Genomic DNA, 24753 nt, shown 5'->3' with positions numbered 1-24753 from the left:
AAAATTTTGATTGGATGTGTTTGGGATGAATGACGGGCGTGGGGGAGGGGGGGGCTAGTTGCCCTCTAATCACTTTCGACTATTAAAAAGGGCACTAGCCACTCCAGTTTCCAATGGAATGAGCCCTTTTCGAAGTTTCTACGACAACTCCTTCGATACGAAGTGCCCAGGTATGGAGAACCCAAAAAAAAACAACAACACATTGTGCCCACATCGTTCTTTACTAAGGCAGCGCTAGCGCGCTGCCTATTATCCATAGTACCTAGCTTCTAAAAACATAAAACCTGATATGCCACTAATCAAATTATTGAACATTACTTATATCTCACTTACTTATCTAACTTAAAAAGCCTTCTTTTGTAAATAATGTAGTTTCTTGAAATTCTAGGGCTTAATCTGAATCACTCAGGGGTGTATAGGCTGTTATAAATATACTGTATCTAAGGATACTTTACATCAGCTGTAGGTAGTATACAAAATCCCAACCTTGTCATTCCTATTCTACTGCTAATCCTTTCTTTGGAGACTCATTACATCACCCTTTACAAATCAGTACCAAAAACCCCAGGAAAACAAATCAACTAACTCCTGCTATGTTCACTAAAACACATTCTAATTAGAATGGGCTCTAAAAAAGAACATAGAGTTTGTACCAAGATCCAATTATGCATTTAGAAGCATTCGATCACAGCTCTTGAGAACTGAAATGCGCAAATTTCTATAAATCCATTTCAATTTTCTAGATACAATGAGCTGATCCAATATCACAGTTTTTGATATATGAGCTGAGCTAATACAGTTTTTTAGACTGACACTTACTTTGTGCAAGACTCTTCAGTTGTTTTAATACGATTTGGCAGCTTAGATTTCTTAGGCATTGTTTGTGCTGTAAATCTATTTGTAAGAGTTCTATTTATAACACAAAGTTTGCTCATACAGGTTCATTAAAATTCTAGCTGATGGGCTTGTTACTATCTTAGAAAGAAGTAGAGTTCAGGAAAAAATTGTAAGTCTATATCACGCCCCAAGGAAGGTGTTTTCAAGCTTGTATCTCTTCTCTTTCCCTATTTCTAAGACTTGGAAGTCCTAACCTTGGAGAAAAAATGATTCAGAAATTTTAGTTTAAACCTTTTTTTCTTTGACTCTAGGTTTTGAAAACGATTCCATTGCTTGAGTTCAATTTTGAGCCATATTGGGATGTTTGTTGTCATTTAGGGGCAACTGAACTCCACAAACAATAAACGAACTCATCTGTTTTTAATACAGATGGCTTTGAGGATAAAAAATTATGAAAGGGACACAATTTGAGGAGGTAGGGACAGAACCAGCTTTCTAACATGTTCCCAGCCACCAGGGAATACGTTTTATTAAATAGGTTGACAAACTGGCAAGTCATGCAGTTCAGAAGTCTTCTGGAATCAGCAAAAATTCTGTATCTACCGCCCTTAGGGATGCACTGAGACATAGAAATTGCAAATTACTTCATTATAGACTGGTGAAACTCATATTCAAAGACCACAGGAAAAACTTGGCATTTCTGAATATTAAGAGCCAAGCAACGATTCTCCAGAAGCAACAACACTTGTGGAACACACACCATTGTTGCCAATGTACATCAACAGTCAAGACTATTCAGCATCTCCTCCTTGAATGCCCTAAGTCAACAAAACAATCACCTCCAAGCTTAAAAGAACCACCAAAAACTGGGATTTCAGAAAAATATCACACTGGTACTATAAGTAGACCTTCCCACCCAGGAAGAAATATGTCTTCCAAAGTCTCAAAATTTTGTAAAATATATCTTTAAAATGGTAAGAACAACAGTTGACAAGCAGAAGAAAAGGAGGGTCGTGTTGCAAGAGCTGTAGGGGAACCTGTCAACTATCTACCCTTAAAATACAGGGAAAAGGAATCAGGTCCCTATGCTTCCCTTGTTTTTCCCTTATGAAGAAGCCAAATTAGTTTTCTTTTCCCCCTTGGAAGAATAACAATTAATGCCATGGAGGAGCATCACCCAACTTTGAAGCCACAAGGACCACAAATGATGCAACTCCAGGTACTTTTTACCAAAGAAGAAAGGTAGTTTTAATTTGAATAGCGTTTCAAAGTTTACAGTAGCTGCTCATCCATTTAATTTTCAATTTACTTTTTTTCTGGAGATTATGATTTATATTCACTTTGCAAGTTTTTGATAGGTGATTTTTCTGTAGGTCTATGGTTTTAACGTTTCAATGCAAGATGGCAATTTCGTTATCATTTGCTAAGCATGATTCAGCTTTATCCTTCTATTAAACTTTTTAAAATTTGCTTTGCATTTTCTTATATAGAAAAATACATTGGAAATTGTTGGAAAAAGAACAACGTAACTACTTCTTAAGCATATTTTGATCATTTTCTGAGAAAAAGTTTCAAGTAATATCATAATCCTTCTCTGGTTAATGGATAAGTCTGAAACTGATAAATCCAAAAATTCAAAAATCTTGTCTTTTTGATTCAAGTTAGAGTTGCAAGCTAGTTGCAAAATTATGTCCTTGCATTTGCTCTAAACAATAACACCTTTAGCTTAAGTGTTTTAAAAGGCAACCAGAAAATAAAAAATCTGGAATTACTGTCTGGCTATATTGTTTGTACTTTAAATCCTTTCTGATGAGTGCTAGTTAAACTATAGAGTAGAGTTGGTGTTTGACAGCCCCCTCTCAGATACAGAAGAATTTCCATTTGTTTTGGGTTTTAATATTGCTCCTGCTATATTTTTTTCTTTAAAATGCTTTCAGATAATTGTTAGTTAAACTTCAGTGCAAGGCCATACCCAGATTTTTTTTGGAGGAGGTTTTATTCTAAAAAAAACTTTTTTTTTTGGGGGGGGGGGGTAACAAAAAAATCAAAAAACGCATACAAAATTTGTTTATATCCATTTTTTTACGTTTTTACAAGTCAGACAAACATTTTGAGCGAGGGGGGGGGGTTCAAAACCCCCTAGCCCCCCCCCCCTCTGGGTATGGCCTTGCTTCAGTGTGAAGAGTTGGAAGTTCAAAGGCTGGCCCCCTCTTCATATACAGAATAATTTTTGGTTGTTTTGAGTTTTGATGGTACTCTTTTTATTTGAATCAGAAAGAACTTATTTCTAGTTTAATTTCTGCTTGCTTTTAATATCATATTTGGTGCAATAAAAAAAAATCAGGAGGGCTTCTGCTCCTGGCCTAGAGGATAAATTTAGCTTTTACATAATAATAATTCTAAAATGAAGATTGTCCTGAAAAAAGATGATCCCTAGGATTTTTTCTTTTTTAAGATGGGACAGAAATGCCAAATTAGTTTTTAAGACATTGTATTTATATTTTTAGGGGAGGATTCGTTAGGAATATGCTGCTCCTGGGGATTCTCCCATCCCATTCTTCTACTTTGGCATAGATAAGCATGCGACATGATGTTTTAGCTACCTCTGAAGCAGCAAAATCGAATATGATGGTAAATGAAGATAAATTCTCAGTAATGAAATTTCCATTTCTTACAAAAACCCAACATGCATTTGAACCATCCATAGACCATAACATCCTCAAAAACAGCACTACCCTGTATGGCATAGCAATTTCTTTTGATCCTAATTGGTACAAAAATATAAGATTGACTGTAAAAGGGCAAACAGTACTATCAAAATAACGAAAACTCTAACTAAAGAAATACTGGGCTCCAAAGGATGAAATAAAATTAATTTTTCTGCAGGTTAATCCATCCATTATTAGAATACACATATTCTAGTTGACATTTTGCTTAAACTAAAAAAGAGTGATAAAACTCAATAGGTTCAGGAGATATCAGTACAAATTACCTATGAAGTTACAAAAAATTATAAGTCTATATCACGCCCCAAGGAAGGTGTTTTCAAGCTTGTATCTCTTCTCTTTCCCTATTTCTAAGACTTGGAAGTCCTAACCTTGGAGAAAAAATGATTCAGAAATTTTAGTTTAAACCTTTTTTTCTTTGACTCTAGGTTTTGAAAACGATTCCATTGCTTGAGTTCAATTTTGAGCCATATTGGGATGTTTGTTGTCATTTAGGGGCAACTGAACTCCACAAACAATAAACGAACTCATCTGTTTTGAATACAGATGGCTTTGAGAATAAAAAATTATGAAAGGGACACAATTTGAGGAGGTAGGGACAGAACCAGCTTTCTATCATGTCCCCAGCCACCAGGGAATACGTTTTATTAAATAGGTTGACAAACTGGCAAGTCATGCAGTTCAGAAGTCTTATGGAATCAGCAAAAATTCTGTATCTACCGCCCTTAGGGATGCACTGAGACATAGAAATTGCAAATTACTTCATTATAGACTGGTGAAACTCATATTCAAAGACCACAGGGAAAACTTGGCATTTCTGAATATTAAGAGCCAAGCAACGATTCTCCAGAAGCAACAACACTTGTGGAACACACACCATTGTTGCCAATGTACATCAACAGTCAAGACTATTCAGCATCTCCTCCTTGAATGCCCTAAGTCAACAAAACAATCACCTCCAAGCTTAAAAGAACCACCAAAAACTGGGATTTCAGAAAAATATCACACTGGTACTATAAGTAGACCTTCCCACCTAGGAAGGTAAATGAAGATAAATTCTCAGTAATGAAATTTCCATTTCTTACAAAAACCCAACATGCATTTGAACCATCCATAGACCATAACATCCTCAAAAACAGCACTACCCTGTATGGCATAGCAATCTCTTTTGATCCTAATTGGTACAAAAATATAAGATTGACTGTAAAAAGGGCAAACAGTACTATCAAAATAACGAAAACTCTAACTAAAGAAATACTGGGCTCCAAAGGATGAAATAAAATTAATTTTTCTGCAGGTTAATCCATCCATTATTAGAATACACATATTCTAGTTGACATTTTGCTTAAACTAAAAAAGAGTGATAAAACTCAATAGGTTCAGGAGATATCAGTACAAATTACCTATGAAAGTTCGTTTTGCTTTACTCTGTTTATCTAAAATCATTTGAACTTGGCTCCCCTTTTGTACATCAGAAGAGACTATGCATAAAAATTGGCTGAGGCCTCCTCCTCCATCCCATCTCCAAAAATTCATTCCACCTTCCGTTTTCCCTCTTAGATCCCAACTTCCCAGAGAAAGGGCTGTAAAAATTCTAAAACAGAGACCAGTTTACTCCAGGTCACAGCAGTATTTTCAAAACTTTGTGTCAAGCTTTGTTCCTGCTTTTAATAATTTTTTCTAGTATTGACCATATTTTAATCATTATAGTATTTTTATTTTTGACTAAAAGATACCATGTTTGAGCCACTGTTTTTTAACACAAGATACGATGTTTGAATCATGCCTATAAAAATGTATATTGTATTCAGTGAATGATTTGAATAGATTTTTATTGCAAAAAAAGAATCTACTAGGTCATTGCACAAATAAAATAAGCGCTGCCTAAGTAAAGAACAATGGTGGCACAATGTATTATTTTTTTTTTTTGGTTCTTGGTCTTAGACCAGGGCACTTCATATCAAAGGAGATGTCATAGAAACTTCGAAAAGGGCTCATTCGATTGGAAATTGGAGTGGCTTGTGCCCTTTTTCATAGGCAGCGCCATAGCGCTGCCTAAATAAAGAACATTGTGGGCACAATGTATTATTTATTTTTTTATCTCCATACCCGGGCACTTTTTCTCCATACCTGGGCTCATTCAATTTGAAATTGGAGTGGCTTGTGCCCTTTTCAATAGTCAAAAGTGATTGTAAGGCAACTAACACCCCTTCCATGCCCACCATTTCCCAAAACACATCCAATCAAAATTTTGAGATAGCCATTTTGTTAAGCGTAGGGGAGAGGGGGGCTATACCGCACGGGGGCGAAACCGTACCTCCAAATTTTTCACCACCTAGCATGCAGCTTTTATGCTCTAAAAATTCACGCTAGATGACCTCTACGTAGTGCCCATTCGGCGGAAGTTTCAAATTAGTTGGACCACCGCTTCAAGTTTTGGCAGTCCTTGAAGTTTTTTTGCTCTTGCTGGAAATCTGGACATAGCAGGTCGGTGAAAGATGTTTCTTCTTCTTCTTCTAATTCACAGCAGGCGGGCTATTCAGTTGGTACTATTTAGCCCTCTTCTTTTTGCTTCACTCTGTGGGCTACAGAGCTACTGGCTTGGTTGTCTCTTATTTATTAGATATTCTCAGATATCTTTCAGTAGATCTTTTGACTCAAGGAGTTCAAATATAAGATGATAGACATCGATTTCTGTGCTCTGTGTGCAGGTATAGTTGGCTTGGCTCTTGGCTGATAGTGATATTTTGTGGTGTTTGAAGCATTTTAACAGTTTGCAAAGCAAGCTATATTGTGCAGACGTCAGCATATTACATTCAAATAGGCAATGGTCAATTGTTTCATTATTCATATTACAATGCCTGCAAAGAGGGGACAGGTGAATTGAACCACTTGTATTAGAAAGCTTATATGAGCATGCAAGGAATTTTAGTCCATTTGTTCCAGAAAAAATTATATGATAAATTTTAGAAAGATACTTATTGGGAAAGGGGGAAAGGATAGGATTAATCTTATTAAAATTAATATCTGATAGCCTCCATTGGTAAATATCTCTAATTGGGATTGGTCTCCCACTTGGCTTGTCAATATTTATAGCATTTTTTGCTATTTCATCAACTTGATGATTACCACTTATGCCAGAGTGGCTAGAAATAAACTGAAAATAAGTTTTTATGCCACTTGAAGCAAGATTATCAATAATACTGAGACAATGATAAGTATCAATGTCCAACTTATACTGAGGAACTGAGGCCAGCAACTCAAAGCTTGATAGAGAGTCAGAATATATGATAAAACTATTTAAATTTGCAATTAAAGGTTGATTTTACTTAAGATAATCTAATGCCATGGATATGGCATGTAACTCAGCAGACATTATAGATAAATTATTGGAAATTCTCTCACCCATTGCAATTTTCGGGTGAGGTAAAAAAAAACCACTAGTAGCCATCTCATTAATTTTTGACCCATCAACAAATATTTGGACGTGACTTTTATATGTAATTGTATTAAGTTCTGCAAATTTTCTGGACAAAAGCAATGGGGGTTAAATCTTTATTCCACTTTGAGAATTCATTATTTATTATGGGACTTGACTAATTCCATGGGGGGATTGGGGGAAAGTGGGTGCAATAGACTTTGCTGGTATGGGGAACTTTTTCTGAATATTGGCATACTCATCTGCAATACCTCTATACATGGCTGGATTTCTTGGCCAATTATGTAGTGCATGTGAGCTATTTGATTCAATTTTTGTAAGATATTTTGTCAAGAGAAACCTACGTCTCTCTCTTATTTTTGTTAATCTACTCTCCGTAATCAGAAACTTGGTGCTTGTGGGTTTTCTAAGAAAAAATATGAGACATATTATATCATTTTTTGTTGTTTAAATTTTTTGAATCTGGGTCTTTGCACATGCACCATAGACGATGAGCCCATAGTCAATATGGGGTCTTAAATGTGATTTATAAAACTGGACTAAGGTTTTCTCCTTACAGCCCCATCGCGTGGAAGGAAGTCTTTATTATATTTGTTTTTCTATAGCATTTTTTTATTGTGATTGAAATATGGAGGTGGAAGTTAAGTTTCTGGTCCAGCATGAGACCTAGGTAATTAATATGATTATCTTCTGGAATAGTTGTTTTATTTAGAGTTAGTTTTGCATTAACATGGTGTCGCTTCCGGTGAAATTGGATTATTTTTGACTTGGTGGGTGCAATGGGTAAATCTGAATGTTGAGAGAATTTTTCAAACTGGAAAAATGACTTTTGAAGATTTGACTGTGCTATCTGAAAGCAGTTGCCAGATGACCATAGCACCAGATCATCAGCATATTGTAGATTCGTGTGGGGTAGGTTCATGTCCCAGAGATATGGGGTAAATAGGAGGTAACTGAGGACTGCTCCCCGAGGTGGGCCTTTGGCTGTTGTCTTTTGGGGTGAAGAGGCTGAACCAACAAAAACGATGAAATTTTGCACTTCTATGAAGGATTTAATAACAGATACTAGCTTACGGGGTACTCCAAGGTTTGCAAGTTTGTTTAAAAGGATTTGGTGGTTCACATTGTCATATGCCCCTTCAAAATCTAGGAAAGCTGCAACTAGGACATTATTTTTTGAGAAAGATTCATTGATTGCATTTGTTAGCAAAATGAAAGCATCTGTTGAGGAGTGGTGTTTCCTGAATCCAGTTTGAGTGTGAGGGATCATATTATTTTTTTCAACAAACCAGAGGAGTCTGTGATTTTTTCTCCATTATTTTCCCCATCACAGGAGTAATCATTATGGACCTATAAGACTCAGGGTTATCTTTTGGTTTATTTTTCTTTAGGATTGGTAGGAGGGACGAACATTTCCATATATAGGGGAACCTAGAAGATGCCCAAGCGTGATTATAACAATTTTGCAGTTCTTGTTTGTATGAAGGTGTGAGATTCTTTATCCATGTGGGGTGTATATTGTCATAGCTGCTGCTAGTTTTGGTTCTAATATGAGGTATTACATTATTTAGTTCTTGGATTGAAAATGGATTAGTTATGAACTCAGATCTGGGGAGTGGTTGGTAACTTGGGTTCATAGAAATTGGGGACAGTTTGCTTTGATTATTTGATGTTAGCTTATTAACAAAAAGAGTTACAAATAGGTTAGCTTTTTCATTATCATTGTCATAGTAGGTATTATTATGTATAAGTTCATACAGGAGTGGGTTGGGGGAAGTCTTTTTCCCACAGATGTGGCTTATGACTTAATGTATAATTGGCTCATGTTTTTCTCTGGAGAGATTATTTGCAAAATTATTCCAGTATTTATATTTAGAATCTATGATAGTCCTTTTTAGATTAGATTCTGCTTGTAATTTTTTTAAATATGCAGTAGGTGATGGTTTTTTTATGAATTCTGTCCTAGCTGCCTTTTTTATCCTCCATTTATTTAGGCACTCATTTGTCCACCATGCTTTAAGAATTTGTTTAGGGAATGTTTTCTTAGGTGTTGTCCTGGGGATAGCATGATTAGCTGTATTTATTAGTAAAGATGTCAAGGCTTCAGCATGAGTGTCAACTGTTGTGTTAGAAATGCATGAACTTTGGGTGAAACTTGTAGTTTCATCATTTAGCTTATTTTGGAACATAGACCAATTTGCTTCAGTGTTGATATATTTGGAGGTATGAGATAAAGTTTCAGCAGGTTCATTTAGGGAGCAAACTATAGCAAAGTGGTCAGTACATAGACTATCAATTTTATTTATGTAAATTTTGTTCAAAAAATTTAATGACACAATTTGTAGGTCAATTTTGGAGAATCTGCCACTTTTGAGGTTGAAATATGTATTCAGGTTTGGAGGGGTAGCAACAGCTAATTCATTATTATTTGAAGTCATATGCTCAATGAATTTACCAGCTTTATTTGCTGGTTTATTCCCCCACAAAAGGCTGTGGGCATTGAAATCTCGACAAATAATGATAGTTTTTAACATATTAGAATTATTTATATAATTAAAGAAATCCTTGGCATCTGTAGTTTGGCCATTAGGGTTATAAAAGCTTATTATGTAGGTTTTTATATTATTCAGCCAAACACTGATACCAATTGCATCAACATCATTTGCAAAATCTGGAAAATTGATGCCACATAATTTTATATTATTTTTAACTAATAAAGCTACTCCACCTCCTTTTCTCTCTAAAGATCTATCCTTTCTCAGGATAGTATATCCCAGAGACTTAATTTGTTGATTTTGGAGTAAATGATTTTCCTGGAAGCAAGCAATATTAATGGAATTATTATTCATAAAAGATATTAGTTCATTTAGCTTATTTTCTGTGAGTGATCTTACACTCCATTGGAGTATTGATATATGTTGTGTTGTTGATTTATTCTTCATATGGCTCTGTATTAATGTTCAGCTTTGTTAAAAGTAAAGCAAGATCTTTTTTTGCTTGAATGAGTTTATAATCTGGGATGTAGATTTTTGCCAATTCTGCAATGATTTTTGTTTTCTGTAGTTGATGTATGTTCGTGGCCTGAACTGCATTACAGTTTAGAATGAATAAGCATTTATTTGGGGATTGCATTTTTGGTTGTGCATGCTGTTTGTTGGTTAGGGGATTGTTTCTGGTTTGTTTCTTCTTGGGAGGGGGGGGGGCCAGGCTGACCTCATCTCACCAGACAAGGAGGCTTGTTGGCTTGGTGATTCCTTCTGATAGGGATTTGAGCTAGGGGGCTTAGAAGATGGGCGTTAGAAGGGGGCGTTTCAATAATTGTGATAGCTAGAGTTCTGTGTTTTTGCAGGCGTTTAGGCTAATACTTGGTCTGTATGCTGTGTGATTTTCATTTTGATCAGCTGACGAGTTTGACCACGGCCACCATTTAATTTTTTTTTGTCTGTCTGGGGCGATTCTGAACAAAAATTTAGGGGCTATTCCGAACGAATTTTTAAGCGTTCGGTTTCGCCCCTTACTTAGTTTATCTATATATATATATATATATATATATATATATATATATATATATATATATATATATATATATATATATATATATATATATATATATATATATATATATATATATATATATATATATATATATATATATATATATATATATATATGTATATATATGTATATATATGTATATATATGTATATATATGTATATATATGTATATATATATATATATATATATATATATATATATATATATATATATATATATATATATATATATATATATATATATATATGTATGTATATATATAAGTTATTTAGTGTTAAAAAGCAGTTTCTACTTTCTTTTTGTTGCTTTCTCTTCTACTAATGCATTATAAAACAACATAATCGGTAGTCCTCGATATTGAAAAGTTGCATAAAGGTATGCTTTCAATTCTGTTCATGAGAGTTGTGGTACTAAAAAAAGCAGAATTTTCATCTTTTTTGTGTCCTTTTCTTTTACCGTTATATTTAACAAAGATTCGGCTAAGATAATCGATGGAATTAGATAAATCTGCCCCCCCTAGAACCGAAAGATATTTGACCTTGTATTTCCGCTTAACAACCTGCAATATATTGCTTCCTAGCCAACCAACAAGATCGTTTGTATTTGTTAATCCTTCGTTGTAATTATATTCTGAACCCCCTTTGTAACTGTCTTTTGACGAATATAATCTAACATTCATAACTATAAGGGATACTAATCTATCCCTTTCGAGCCACTGACCCCCTCTTTTTTCTAAGGGGTTCTAAATTTCGCGGGACTGGGTTGTGGCTGGCCCGACCAGTATAAACTTAAAACGGCCGTGCAGTCTGTAGTGACAGAACGACTGTATTGTGATACCGCTGTGGAAGAGTTCTCACTGAAAAAATCGACACTATTTGATGTCATATAACGTGTGAAGAATCGCATTTCCGAAATGGAAAAAGACGGCGTTGAGACAGTCCGCGCAACAGTGGAAGCACTTTTCGAGGTGATTGGGGTCCCACTGCGGACAGTATTTACTCAAGAACAAGAGAGAGAGCTCAGCAAATACCTTCAGAAATGCAGTCTAATGTACCAAGGGCTGACACCAAAGGCAGTCCGAAAGTTGACAAATGACTGGGCACAGATACTTTCTCTGAAAGTTCCCGAAATTTGGGCTAAAGAGGATATGGCTGGCTTAGATTGGTTCAAAAGCTTAATGTGGCGGACCTCGGAGCTGTCAGCACGCCGGCAAGAACATACAAGCATAGCACGAAAGTCTGGATTCACTTATACAGTGGTGACTCAGTTTGGGAAGACTTTGAAGTCTCGGTATACAAATTAACCGTTTTTGAATACACCGAGTAGTGAACAGCGATGAGACCGTTCGACTTAACTTTGTGAAATCATAATTCATCGTTGCGAAGAAAGGAACAACACAGGTCCAACAAACCGTATCAGCCGAAAGAGGCGAGACAGTCACTATGTTGTGTTTTGTGAGCGCAAGTGAACAGATGATACCTCCGGGGTATATCTTTCACCGAGTTAAAACCCCGGACAAGATGTTCCGAGACGGTCCCCCTGGTTGTGTAGGCCTTGGTCATTGCAGTGGTTGGATGACGGTGGACAATTTTGACTTGTCTATTCAGCATTTTCAGAAGCAAGTCAGCGCAACTCCTGAAAATCCGGTTCTTTTGTTGCTCGACAATCATGATAGCCACATTTCAATTCAAGCCATCAATTTCTGCAAGGAGAAAGAGATCCATCTTCTCACATTCCTGCCCCACTGTTCACATCGCCTTCAACCACTAGACGTGTCGATTTATAGTCCTTTGAAACACGCTGTCAAAGAGTCCTATGATTTGTGGCTTCAGCAAAACCCAGGCCAAAGGATATCGGTGCATGAAGCCGCACAACTTTTTAAAGTGTCATTTATTCAAAAGCTGAATCCTCAGAACATAACTGCTGGGATTGTCAAGACTGGCATATGACCATTACCCCCGGACGTGTTGAGAGAGTCTTAGGGTATCTCGGAAAGTTTAACTGACAGATCTGAACCCCAGGAGGGAGGAAATTGTGAGTAATTCGATAATTACATCATCACCCAAGGACGCAGCTGTATCAACAACTGTGTCAATCACTACCCCAGAGACACTCTCCCTTACCAAGACCACGGACGCGGTGAGGCTGTCTCCCCAAACCACCATTGTGCGGCACTAGGAGGCGCGGAAGGACCAGGATCCTGACAGACACTCCAGAGAAAAACCAGCTTGAAGCTCAGGCAAAAGCTTCGAAAAAGGCAAAGGTCCCAGCACAAGTGAAGAAAGCAAAGAAGCCTTGGAAACAAACAGAGACGGTTAGTAGCGAGGACAAAGAGGAGTTTACTGGGGCAAATGAAGACTCCGATGAGTCACTTCACATCGGGAGTGAGCAGGAAAACGAAGCAATGGAATACAGTCTTGGAGATTTTGTTTTAGTAAAGTTCTCTGTTGAAAAAAAAGGAAATTCTGCAATTTTCTATGCAGGAAAAATCGTAGAAATTAGGAACAAATGCGCTATGGTGAATTTTCTGTGCAGAAGTGGCGAGAAATTTATATTCACTGAGCGAATTGATAGAGCAGAGATAGACCAAACTGATATTGAGCTTAGACACCGAGTCCTTCAGTTCATAGGAGGAACTGGACGGTAAAAGAGAGACCTAGTATTTGGATACGACCTCACTGCCTACACGGTTAAGTTACGCATTTGTCCATGGCTTCTGGGAGACTATAACCTCGGGACCGTTTTTGTTTTTTACGTTGATTTTCACCGCAAGATATGAACGACTCCGAAATTCCGAGCTATAATAGAATAGCGATAAGTTTACCATGTTGGTTGTGATCGTACTACAGAGTTACAGTTTACTGTTGGTCGGGTTTAGAACGAGGGCAAGGGAGTATTTAGATATTTAGACAATCACTACAGACCGCGTAGTTTCTGCTTTCCATTCTCCGTGAAGACCGAGTCTTTTGGTTGAAAAATAAGCTTACAGCAGCAGGAAAAGCAAAAATCGTTCGATATGGCCCCCCTCTCCCTTAGTTGATTTCCAGATAGAAATTATGTTTTTGAGGAGGACACTCTCCCACAGCCTTCAGGGCAAGGGTTGTAAGTTATGCCCTGGGGCCATATAAGGTTTTTATAGAAGGTGTTGCTGTAGAAACTTCAAAAAAGGCTCATTTGATTGGAAATTCAAAGGGCCAGTGTCATTTTTAATAGTTGAAAGTGATTGGAGGGCAACTAACCCCCCCCCCCTGCCCATCATTCCCTCAAACACATCCAATCAATATTCTGAGATAGCCATTTTGTTCAGCATAGTTGATTTCCAGATAGAAAATATGTTTTTGAGGAGGACACTCCAACACAATCCTCAGGACAAGGGTTTTAAGTTATGCCCTGAGGGCATATAAGAATGATGTTGGCACAATGTATCATTTATTATTTTTTTTCCTTTAGAGCAGGACACTTTGTATCAAAGAAAATGTTGTAAAAACTTCAAAAAGGGCTCATTCAATTGGAAATTGGAGTGGCTTGTGCCCTTTTAAATAGTCAAAAGTGATTGTAAGGCAACTAACACCCCTTCCATGCCCACCATTTCCCAAAACAAATCATTTTGAGATAGCCATTTTGTTAATCATAGTTGATTTCCACATAGAAATTATGTTTTTGAGGAGGACACTCTCCCACAGCCCGAAGGGCAAGGGTTGTAAGTTATGCCCTGGGGGTATACAAGGTTATCATAGAAAGCATTGTTGTAGAAATTTCATAAAAGGCTTATTCGATTAGAAGTCCAAAGGGTTTGTGCTCTTTTAATAGCCAAAAGTGATTGGAGGGCAGCTAGCCCCCCATCCACACCCATCATTCTCCCAAACACATCCAATCAAAATTCTGAGATAGCCATTTTGTTCAGCATAGTTGATTTCCAGTTAGAAAATATGTTTATGAGGAAGACACTCCCCCACAATCCTTGGGGCAACGGTTTTAAGTTATGCACTGAGGGCATATAAGAACAATGTTGGCACAATGCATTATTTATTATTTGTTTTCCTTTAGAGCAGGGCACTTTGTATCAAAGAAGTTATTGTAGAAACTTCGAAAAGGGCTCATTCAACTGGAAATTGGAGTGGCTTGTGCCCTTTTTAATAGTCAAAATTGATTGGAAGGCAACTAACACCCCTTCCACACCCACCATTTCCCGAAACGTCCAATCAAAATTTTGAAATAGCCATTTTGTTCAGCATAGTTGATTTCCAGAGATAAATTATGTTTGAGGAGGACACTCCACCACAGCCTTCAGGGCAAGGGTTGTAAGTTATGCCCTGGGGGCATTTAAGGTTTTTATAGAAGGCGTTGTCAAAAAAGGCCCATTCAAATGGAAATTCAAAGGGCTAGTGTCCTTTTTAATAGTCAAAAGTGATTAGAGGGCAACTAGCCCCCCCCCACATGACCAGCCTTCCCCCCAACCCAACCCAACAAAATTTTGGGATAGCCAGTTTGTTCACGGTAGTTGATTTCCAGATAGAAAATATGTTTTAGAGGAGGACACTCCCCCACAACCCTTGGGGCAAGGGTTTTAAGTTATGCCCTGAGGGCATATAAGAACAATGTTGGCACAATTTATTATTTACTATTTTTTCCCTTTAGAGCAGGGCACTTTGTATCAAAGCAGTTGTTGTAGAAACTTCAAAACCCAAAACAAACAGGAATTACAATACATAACCAAGTCAAACTCAAAACAAGCAGAAATTAACATAAGTTAGGCTTAAAACCCCTATGCCTTCCCAAGGCCAGAACATAATTTGCACTTTACTGAAAAAATACAAATGAATATACATTGTCAGTTTAATATACATATAATGATATTTAGTAATCAAAATGTTAATATTATTTGATTTATTAAAGTTATAAAAGTAAGAACAGTTATATTTTTTTCAGTAAAGTGCAAATTATGTTCTGGCCTTGGGAAGGCATAGGGGTTTTGAGCCCAACTTATGTTAATTTCTGCTCGTTTAGAGTTTGACTCTGTTATTTATTGTAATTTCTGTTTGTTTTGTGTTTCATTTATTTATTGATGCTGATTTACAGTAGTTTCACAATTTGTAGATTATTTGATTTTATTTTTGCTCATATTTTGTTTAATGGAGTTCTTTACTTTTCTTTGAAAAACTTATTCTGTAGAAAGTTTTTTTTAATTAATAATAGTCAAAATTAATTGGAAGTCAACTAACACCCCTTCCACACCCACCATTTCCCGAAACACATCCAATCAAAATTTTGAGACAGCCTTTTGTTCAACAAAGTTGATTTTCACATAGAAATTATGTTTTGGAGGAGGACACTCCCCCACAGCCCTCAGGGCAAGGGTTTTAAATTATGCCCTGGGGGTATATAAGATTTGTATAGAAAGCATTGTTGTAGAAACTTCAAAAAAGGCTCATTTGATTGGAAATTCAAAGGGCTAGTGCCCTTTTTAATAGTCAAAAGTGATTGGAGGGCAGCTAGCCCCCCATCCACACCCATCATTCTCCCAAACACATCCCATCAAAATTCTGAGATAGCCATTTTGTTCAGCATAGTTGATTTCCAGTTAGAAAATATGTTTATGAGGAAGACACTCCCCCACAATCCTTGGGGCAACGGTTTTAAGTTATGCACTGAGGGCATATAAGAACAATGTTGGCACAATGCATTATTTATTAATTTTTTCCTTTAGAGCAGGGCACTTTGTATCAAAGAAGTTGTTGTAGAAACTTCGAAAAGGGCTCATTCAATTGGAAATTGGAGTGGCTTGTGCCCTTTTTAATAGTCAAAATTGATTGGAAGGCAACTAACACCCCTTCCACACCCACCATTTCCCGAAACGTCCAATCAAAATTTTGAAATAGCCATTTTGTTCAGCATAGTTGATTTCCAGAGATAAATTATGTTTGAGGAGGACACTCCACCACAGCCTTCAGGGCAAGGGTTGTAAGTTATGCCCTGGGGGCATTTAAGGTTTTTTATAGAAGGCGTTGTCAAAAAAGGCCCATTCAAATGGAAATTCAAAGAGCTAGTGTCCTTTTTAATATTCGAAAGTGATTGGAGGGCAACTCGCCCCCCCCCCACATGCCCCGCCGTGCCCCAAACACATCCCCTCAACATTGTGTGATAGCCATTTTGTTCACTGTAGTTGATTTCCAGATAGAAAATATGTTTTTGAGGAGGACACTCCCCCACAACCCATGGGGCAAGGGTTTTAAGTTATGCCCTGAGGGCATATAAGAACAATGTTGGCACAATGTATTATTTACTATTTTTTCCCTTTAGAGCAGGGCACTTTGTATCAAAGAAGTTGTTGTAGAAACTTCAAAACCCAAAACAAACAGGAATTACAATACATAACCAAGTCAAACTCAAAACAAGCAGAAATTAACATAAGTTAGGCTTAAAACCCCTATGCCTTCCCAAGGCCAGAACATAATTTGCACTTTACTGAAAAAATACAAATGAATATACATTGTCAGTTTAATATACATATACTGATATTTAGTAATCAAACTGTTAATATTATTTTATTTATTAAAGCTATAAAAGTAAGAACAGTTATATTTTTTTCAGTAAAGTGCAAAATATGTTCTTGTCTTGAGAAGTCACGGGAATTGTCAGCCCTACTCATGTTAATTTCTGCTCATTTAGAGTTTGACTCAGTTATTTATTGTAATTTCTGTTTGTTTTGTGTTTCATTTATTTATTGATGCTGATTTACAGTAGTTTCACAATTTGTAGATTATTTGATTTTATTTTTGCTCATATTTTGTTTAATGGAGTTCTTTACTTTTCTTTGAAAAACTTATTCTGTAGAAAGTTTTTTTTAATTAATAATAGTCAAAATTAATTGGAAGGCAACTAACACCCCTTCCACACCCACCAGTTCCCCAAACACATCCAATCAAAATTTCGAGACAGCCTTTTGTTCAACAAAGTTGATTTTCAGATAGAAATTATGTTTTTGAGGAGGACACTCCCCCACAGCCCTCAGGGCAAGGGTTGTAAATTATGCCCTGGGGGTATATAAGGTTTTTTATAGAAAGTGTTGTCATAGAAACTTCAAAAAAGGCTCATTTGATTGGAAATTCAAAGGCCTAGTGCCCTTTTTAATAGTCAAAAGCGATTGGAGGGCAACTAACCCCCCTCTCACGACCACCTTTTCTCCAAACATGTCAAATCAAAATTTTTGATATCCATTTTATTCAACGTAGTTGAAAGTTCTTGAAATTAGGTCTTTGAGGATGACAACCTCCCCCGCCCCCCCCCCCCACCAGAGCCCTCAGGGCAAGGGTAGTAAGTTATGCCCTGGGGGCATATAGGCTAAGGTTTTTTATAGAAAGCATTGTAGTAGAAACTTCAAAAAGGGCTCATTTGATTGGAAATTGAAGTGGCTAGTGCCCTTTTTAATAGTTGAAAGTGATTGGAAGGCAACTAACAGCCCTTCCACGCTCACCATTTATCCAATCAAACACATCCAATCAAAATTTTGAGACAGCCATTTTATTCAAAGTAGTTGAAAGGTCTGGAAATTATATCTTTGAGGATGACACTCCCCCCCCCTCCCTAGCCGTCAGGGTAAGGGTTGTAAGTTATGCCCTGGGGGCACATAAGGTTTTTATTGAAAGCTTTGTCACAGAAACTTGAAAAAGCATTCAACTGGAAATTCAAAGGGCTAGTGCCCTTTTCAATAGTCGAAAGTGATTTAAGGGCAACTATCCCCCCTCTCATCCCCCCTTTAAGGGCAACATGTCCAATCAAAGATTTTAGATAGCCATTTTGTTCAGTGTATTTAAAAGTTTTAGAAATAAGGTCTTTGAGGATGATAACCCCCCTCAGAGCCTTTGGGGCATATAAGGTCTTTATAGATACCAGTAGTGATGTTGTAGAAACATCAAAAGGGCTCATTAGATTGGAAATTAGAAGGGCTTGTGCCCTTTCTAATAGTAAAAAAAATGGAGGATAACTAACACCCCTCTCACACCCACCATTTCCCCAAACACATCCAATCTAAATTTTGAGATAGCCACTTTGTTTGAAATAGTTGAAAAGTCTGGAAATTATGTTTTTGACGATGGCAGTCCCCCCACAACCCTCAGGGCACGGGTTGTAAGTTATGGCCTTGGAGCATATAAGGTTTTTATTTATTTTAGAAATCGTTGTCGTAGAAAATTCGAAAAGGAATCATTCAACTTGAAATTGAAACAGCTAGTGCCTGTTTTAACAGTCAAAAGTGATTGGATGGCATAACCCCCTCTCACACCCACCATTTCTTCAAACACATCCAATCAAAATTTGACATTACCATTTTGTTCACAGTAGTTGAAAGGTCTGGAAATTATGTCTTTGAGGATGACAACCCCCTCAGAGCCTTCAGGTCAAGGGTTGTAAGTTATGCCCTGGGGGCATATAAGGTTTTGTATAGAAACTGTTGTAATAGAAACTTCAAAAAGGGCTCATTTGATTGGAAATTGAAATGGCTAGTGCCCTTTTTAATAGTTGAAAGTGATTGGAAGGCAACTAATACCCCTCACATGCGCACTATTTATCCAAACACATCCAATCAAAATATTTTGACTTAGCTATTTTATTCAAAGTAGTTGAAAGGTCTGGAAATTATATCTTTGAGGATGACACTCTCCCCAAAGCCCTCAGGGTGAGGGTTATAAGTTATGCCCTGGGGGCATATAAGTTTTTTTTTGAAAGCTTTGTCATAAAAACTTGAAAAAGGGCTCATTAAACCAGAAATTCAAAGGGCCATTACCCTTTTCAATAGTCGAAAGTGATTTAAGGGCAACTAACCCCCCTCTCATATCCAATTTTTCCCCAAACACATCCAATCAAAATTGTTAGATAGCTATTTTGTTCAACATATTTAAAAGTTTTAGAAATTAGGTCTTTGAGGATGATAACCCCCCTCAAAGCCCTTGGGGCAAGGGTTGTAAGTTATGCCCTGGGGGCATATAAGGTCTTTATAGGTACCAGTAGTGATGTTGTAGAAACATCAAAAGGGCTCATTTGATTGGAAATTAGAAGAGCTTGTGTCCTTTCTAACAGTCAAAAAATATTGGAGGATAACTAACACTGCTCTCATACCCACCATTTGCCCAAACACAATTTTGAGATAGCCATTTTGTTTGACATGGTTAAGAAGTCTAGAAATTATGTTTTTGAGGATGACACTCTCCTCACAGCCATCAGGACACGAGTTGTAACTTATGCCCTTGGGGCATATAAGGTTGTTTTTTTTTATTGTAGAAAGCATTGTCATAGAAACCTCAAAAGGGAATCATTCAATTGGAAATTAAAATGGCCAGTGCCCTTTTTAATAGTCAAAAGTGATTGGAGGTCAACTAACCCCACTCTTATGCCCACCATTTCCCCAAACATATCGAATCAAAATTTTGAGACTGCCATTTTGTTCAACATATTTGAAAGGTTTGGAAAGTATGGCTTTAAGGATGACGAACCCCCTCACAGCCCTATGGTCAAGGGTTGTAAGTTATGCCCTGGGGTATATAAGGTTTTTATAGAAAGCATTGTCATAGAAACTTCAAAAAGATATCACTCAATTTGAAATTGAAAGGGCTAGTGCCCTTTTTAATAGTCGGAAGTTATTGGAGGGGAACTAAATCCCCTCTCACGCCCACCATGTCCTCAAACACATCTAATCAAAATTTTGAGATAGCAATTTTGTTAATTGTAGTTGAAAGTCCTGGAAATTAGGTCTGTGAGGATGACAACCCCCCCCCCCAGCCCTCAGGGCCATGGTTGTAAGTTATGCCCTGGGGCATTTAAGGTTTTTACTGAAAGTGTTGTAATAGAAACTTCAAAAGGGCTCATTTGATTGGAAATTAAAAGGGCTAGTGCCTTTTTGAATAGTTGAAAGTGATTAGAGAGCAACTAACACCCCTCTCATGCTCACCATTTCCCCAAAACACATCCAATCAAAATTTTATGATAGCCATTTTTTTTAATGTAGTTGAAAGTTTTGAAAATTAGGTGTTTGAGGATGACAACCCCCTCACAGCCCTCAGGGCAAGGGTTGTAATTTATGCCCTTGGGGCATATAAGGTGTTTATAGAAAGGGTTGTCCTACAAACTGAAAAAGAGCTCATTCGATTGGAAATTGAAAGGCCTAGTACCCTTTTCAATAGTCAAACATTATTGGAAGGCTTGACATTTTTATAGTAAACATTGATGTGGGTACAATGTATTATTATTTTCTTTTGTTTATTTAGAACAGGGCACTTTGTATCAAAGGAGTTGTCTTAGGAACTTCAAAAAGGGCATTTGATTGAAAATAGAAAGGGCTAACAGTTGAAAGTGATTGGAGGACAACTAGTCCCCCTCCCATTTGCCTATTATGTTTAAAAACTAAATGTTCCCTCAATATTAAATCAAAATGCACTGTGTTAATGCTAATTCCCAATAAGGCATCTCAGCAGTATCACAAGAATGACTGAGTGTATTATGTTCAAACTTTTGGGGCTACTTCCACTCTTAAAATTTAACCAAATCAAAATAGCATAAGTGTATCCAAGCTATCAAAGAAAGTATAGATTTTTTTTCAAATGGTATTAGTTTTCTATTTTAGGTCAACTAGAGGAGGTATTAAACTAAATTAAATACTGCTATTTGTATCCAAATTTTCAAAAGGGTGTATGTTGTTAAAAATTGCTGAAAATTTTTCTCCAGCACACAAATAGCAGGCCAAAAAATAGTCTTAAGAAACAAAAAGATTTAAATAATTATTTTCTTTTTCCCTGAAAAAGACTATGTCATTAAAAAATAAACAAAAATTAATTAAAAAAACTTTTTCCACAAGAAAAGTTTTTCAAAGAAAAGTAAAGAACCCCATTAAACCAAAAACAAGCAAAAATATAATCAAATAATCTACCAAGCATAAAACTACCACAAATCAGCATCAATAAATAAATAAAACCCAAAAGGAACAGAAATTACAACAAATAACCAAGTCAAACTCAAAACAAGCAAAAATTAACATGAGTAAGGCTCAAAGGCCAGAACATAATTTGCACTTTACTGAAAAAAATACAAATGAATGTGCATTGTCAGTTTAATATACATATACAGATATTTAGTAAATCAAAATGTTAATATTATTTGATTTATTAAAGTTATAAAAGTAAAAACATTTATCAGTAAAGTGCAAATTATGGTCTGGCCTTGGGATGGCATAGGGGTTTAGAGCCCTACTCCTGCTAATTCCTGCTTGTTTTGAGTTTGACTTGGTTATTTATTGTAATTTCTGTTTATTTTGGGTTTCATTTATTAATCAATGCTGATTTGTAGTTTCATGCTTGGTAAATTATTTGATTTTATTTTTGTTAATTTTTTGTTTAATGGAGTTCTTTACTTTTCTTTGAAAAACTTATTTTGTGGGAAAAGTTTTTTTAATTAATTTCTGTTTGTTTAATATTGAAAGTCTTTTCAGAGGAAAAGAAAATAATACTTTAAATCTTTTTGTTTTTTTAAGAATTTAGTTCTTTACTTTTCTTTGAAAAACTTATTTTGTGGGAACAGTTTTTTAAATTAATCAATATAAACAGACCTGCATAAAAATTAGCATTCAAAACACTGTTATTTTCAACATGTACCATTATTATCATGAGGAGTGTCCCCAACCACTAATAGTTTTTTGTAATATATAACTTTGAGTGTATTCAAGTATATCTTATCCAAATTATCTACTTAATAGTAACTTTATTTGGATGTAAACCCTAAATGATAACAAGAAATAATTATCTTGCATCTAGTCAACTGAAACACTATAGCCAACTAGGTGAAAAACAATGTTAATTACATGTACTCCACTGTAAACATAGCTTATTTGAAACCCTTGAGGGTGTGCTGCATTTCATGACTACTGTGACTTTTTCTTCTCTGTATATAATTCTCCATATTTTTTTCTAGGTTGCAGCAGTAGCTAGCAACCTGCTAAGAGACAATCATGCCCCATGGTAAAAACTAAAATAACCCATAACTCCTAAAAATAGAGTCAGATCAAAACAAGAAGTACATTATTAGAACCGCCTTGTCCAAAACCCTTGTATAGAAATTTTACTGCCTCTTGGCTTGAACAACAAGGAAATTATATTGGCTTGAAAATCAAGAAAAGTGGCTGCAACCATGATATTCTGTATATACAGCATCTTTTTTTCTTTCTCCTCAGCTAACTGGGCACTGAAAAATCATAGAGCTGTATAATGGCTTATTTTAAAGAAAATTGCTATATCTAGTGCCTTTTGTAATTAAAAATATAACAGTTTTTAAAATAGAATCCATTTTGACAAAAAAAAAAATGCATTTTCATGTACAAGCTTGATGAATGATGTTGTAATGGTATAGGTTATAACCATATATGATGTAGTAAGTGACTGCAATATTTATACATGCTTATGTATTGACAAGATAATAATATAAGAAATACATATTTACACAAATTAGCCTAATTTTTTACAAAAAATACCTTTTTCTATAACACTGTAGCAGCAAGGGGGTGCTACCATTTCATCTAACCCTCATAAGCACTAAAAACCATTTTGTTGACAAGGAAAATTCATCAGAACATTGACAGTTGTAACATCAACACATCAGGATATTGATGGTCACAATTGCTAGCCCACCTGTCAGAACATTGACAGTCAATATATACGAAATCATATTATTGAGTTAGGGCTAAAGTGAATACACCATTTGATGCCTTTTTTGTTGCTTATTACGAATATAATAATAATTTATATTGGAAATTAATTTCAGCTCCCCCCCCCCCCCTATAGATGCCATTTGAGGGTTAGGCTCGGTATAGCTGATATAGGGGGGAGGCTGAAATTCATTTCTGATAGAAATGCTTATTATATTCATAATCAGCATTTAAAAAAGGCATCAAATGGTGTATTCACTTTAGTCCTAACTCAATAATATGATTTCGTATATAGGATATTGACCACATTGAAACATCAGTTCATTGAAAGTCATACTCTCTACCCATCAGAATGTTGACAGTCATAACATTGACATGTGTAGACCAATCCCTGAAAGTTTTGTTTTCCTAACCTAACCTGTTTCCAAGATAGCCAAAAGTAGCTGAAGTAGAATTTTACCCCATTTTTTGATTGATGAATTACGAAAAAACATAAAAAAAAGGCGTTGAGTAGCATCTTCAATTTCATCCTAGCTAAATTAGCCTATATTATATTGCAAATTTACTTATTAGGCTACCATTGGTCAATTCACTATAGTTAAGAAACACAAAGAAAAGCTATCTGCGAACCTGCAGGTAATTTCCTTCACAGTACTGTGCAACAGCTTCAAGGTTAACATGGCTTTCAGCTAAGCTTTTTCTCCCATCTGGGATATCCAATGTTAGTAAGGTTATCAGATCTGACATTCCCTTGGCCTTAGAATTTCTTCCTAAAACGCAAATACAGCGTTTCAACTAACATTTTTACGTTTGAACCTAAAAGGGCCAACTTACCACCGTGAAGATAATATATTTTTAGAAGAAGTATTTTGAATTTTCTCATCCAAATTTAGCCTATCCTAGAGCAAAAAAATGTTTTATAAAGTAATTTACATTTTAAACAAGTTTTTTTTTGCAAGACAGCAGTTTATCTTTTATCTCACTTGGATGGGATGAAACGGTGTTTCACCAAGAAAAAAGCATTTTAAAACATATTGATATTTTTACATCAATTGGATTAAAATTTGTCTTTTATAAGATGCAGTGAAGATAGTCACTATTTTTTTTTACGTCTTACCTGCAACTTCCACGTAATATGGGAACTAAGGGCTAGCAAGAGGATTTAAAAGTTTCTTTTAATTAGAGGATATGATCCAGACATAATTTTCACGTGGTTTCTTAAATTTCCTCATAAAGTACCCATGAATTTTCAAAAGATACGCACTTGCTATACGCCATGCCAAAGAAAGACGCGCCGGCATTTCACAGATACCACCAGCGTGACGGTGTGCCACCAGCCTCTTTTTATATTTAGCCTTATGTTTTTGCAGTTATGTGTTGATTTAGTTGTGCTAAGTAAGTCAGTAAAAGTCTATCAATATGCAAGTTTAACCAGAAAGTGGGAATAAGTACCTACAGAAAGAGTGGGCGGTGATGTGTTTAAGAGGAGGACAGGGGGCATGGTTCCTCC

At 36.1% G+C, this 24753-nt stretch overlaps 1 protein-coding gene across 1 annotated transcript in view; it reads right to left on the bottom strand.

The window, feature by feature from the left end:
- Positions 1 to 23998, bottom strand: part of Abi (tyrosine kinase Abl) — a 46251-nt gene extending 22253 nt beyond the window's left edge. Inside the window, exon 1 of the mRNA XM_089089479.1 lies at positions 23874 to 23998. Within this exon, the coding sequence (XP_088945605.1) occupies positions 23874 to 23990 (117 nt within the window). The 5' untranslated portion in view covers positions 23991 to 23998. The remainder of the gene's footprint in view (positions 1 to 23873) is intronic.
- Positions 23999 to 24753: the final 755 nt, after the last annotated feature.

The sequence above is a fragment of the Artemia sp. Qi Xiang Cuo genome, chromosome 5 (assembly GCF_049724085.1).
Source record: "Artemia sp. Qi Xiang Cuo chromosome 5, ASM4972408v1, whole genome shotgun sequence".
NCBI classification, from domain to species: Eukaryota; Metazoa; Arthropoda; class Branchiopoda; order Anostraca; family Artemiidae; genus Artemia; species Artemia sp. Qi Xiang Cuo.
Note: the sequence above shows the minus strand (reverse complement) of the source record. Positions and strands in the feature narration are given on the sequence as shown.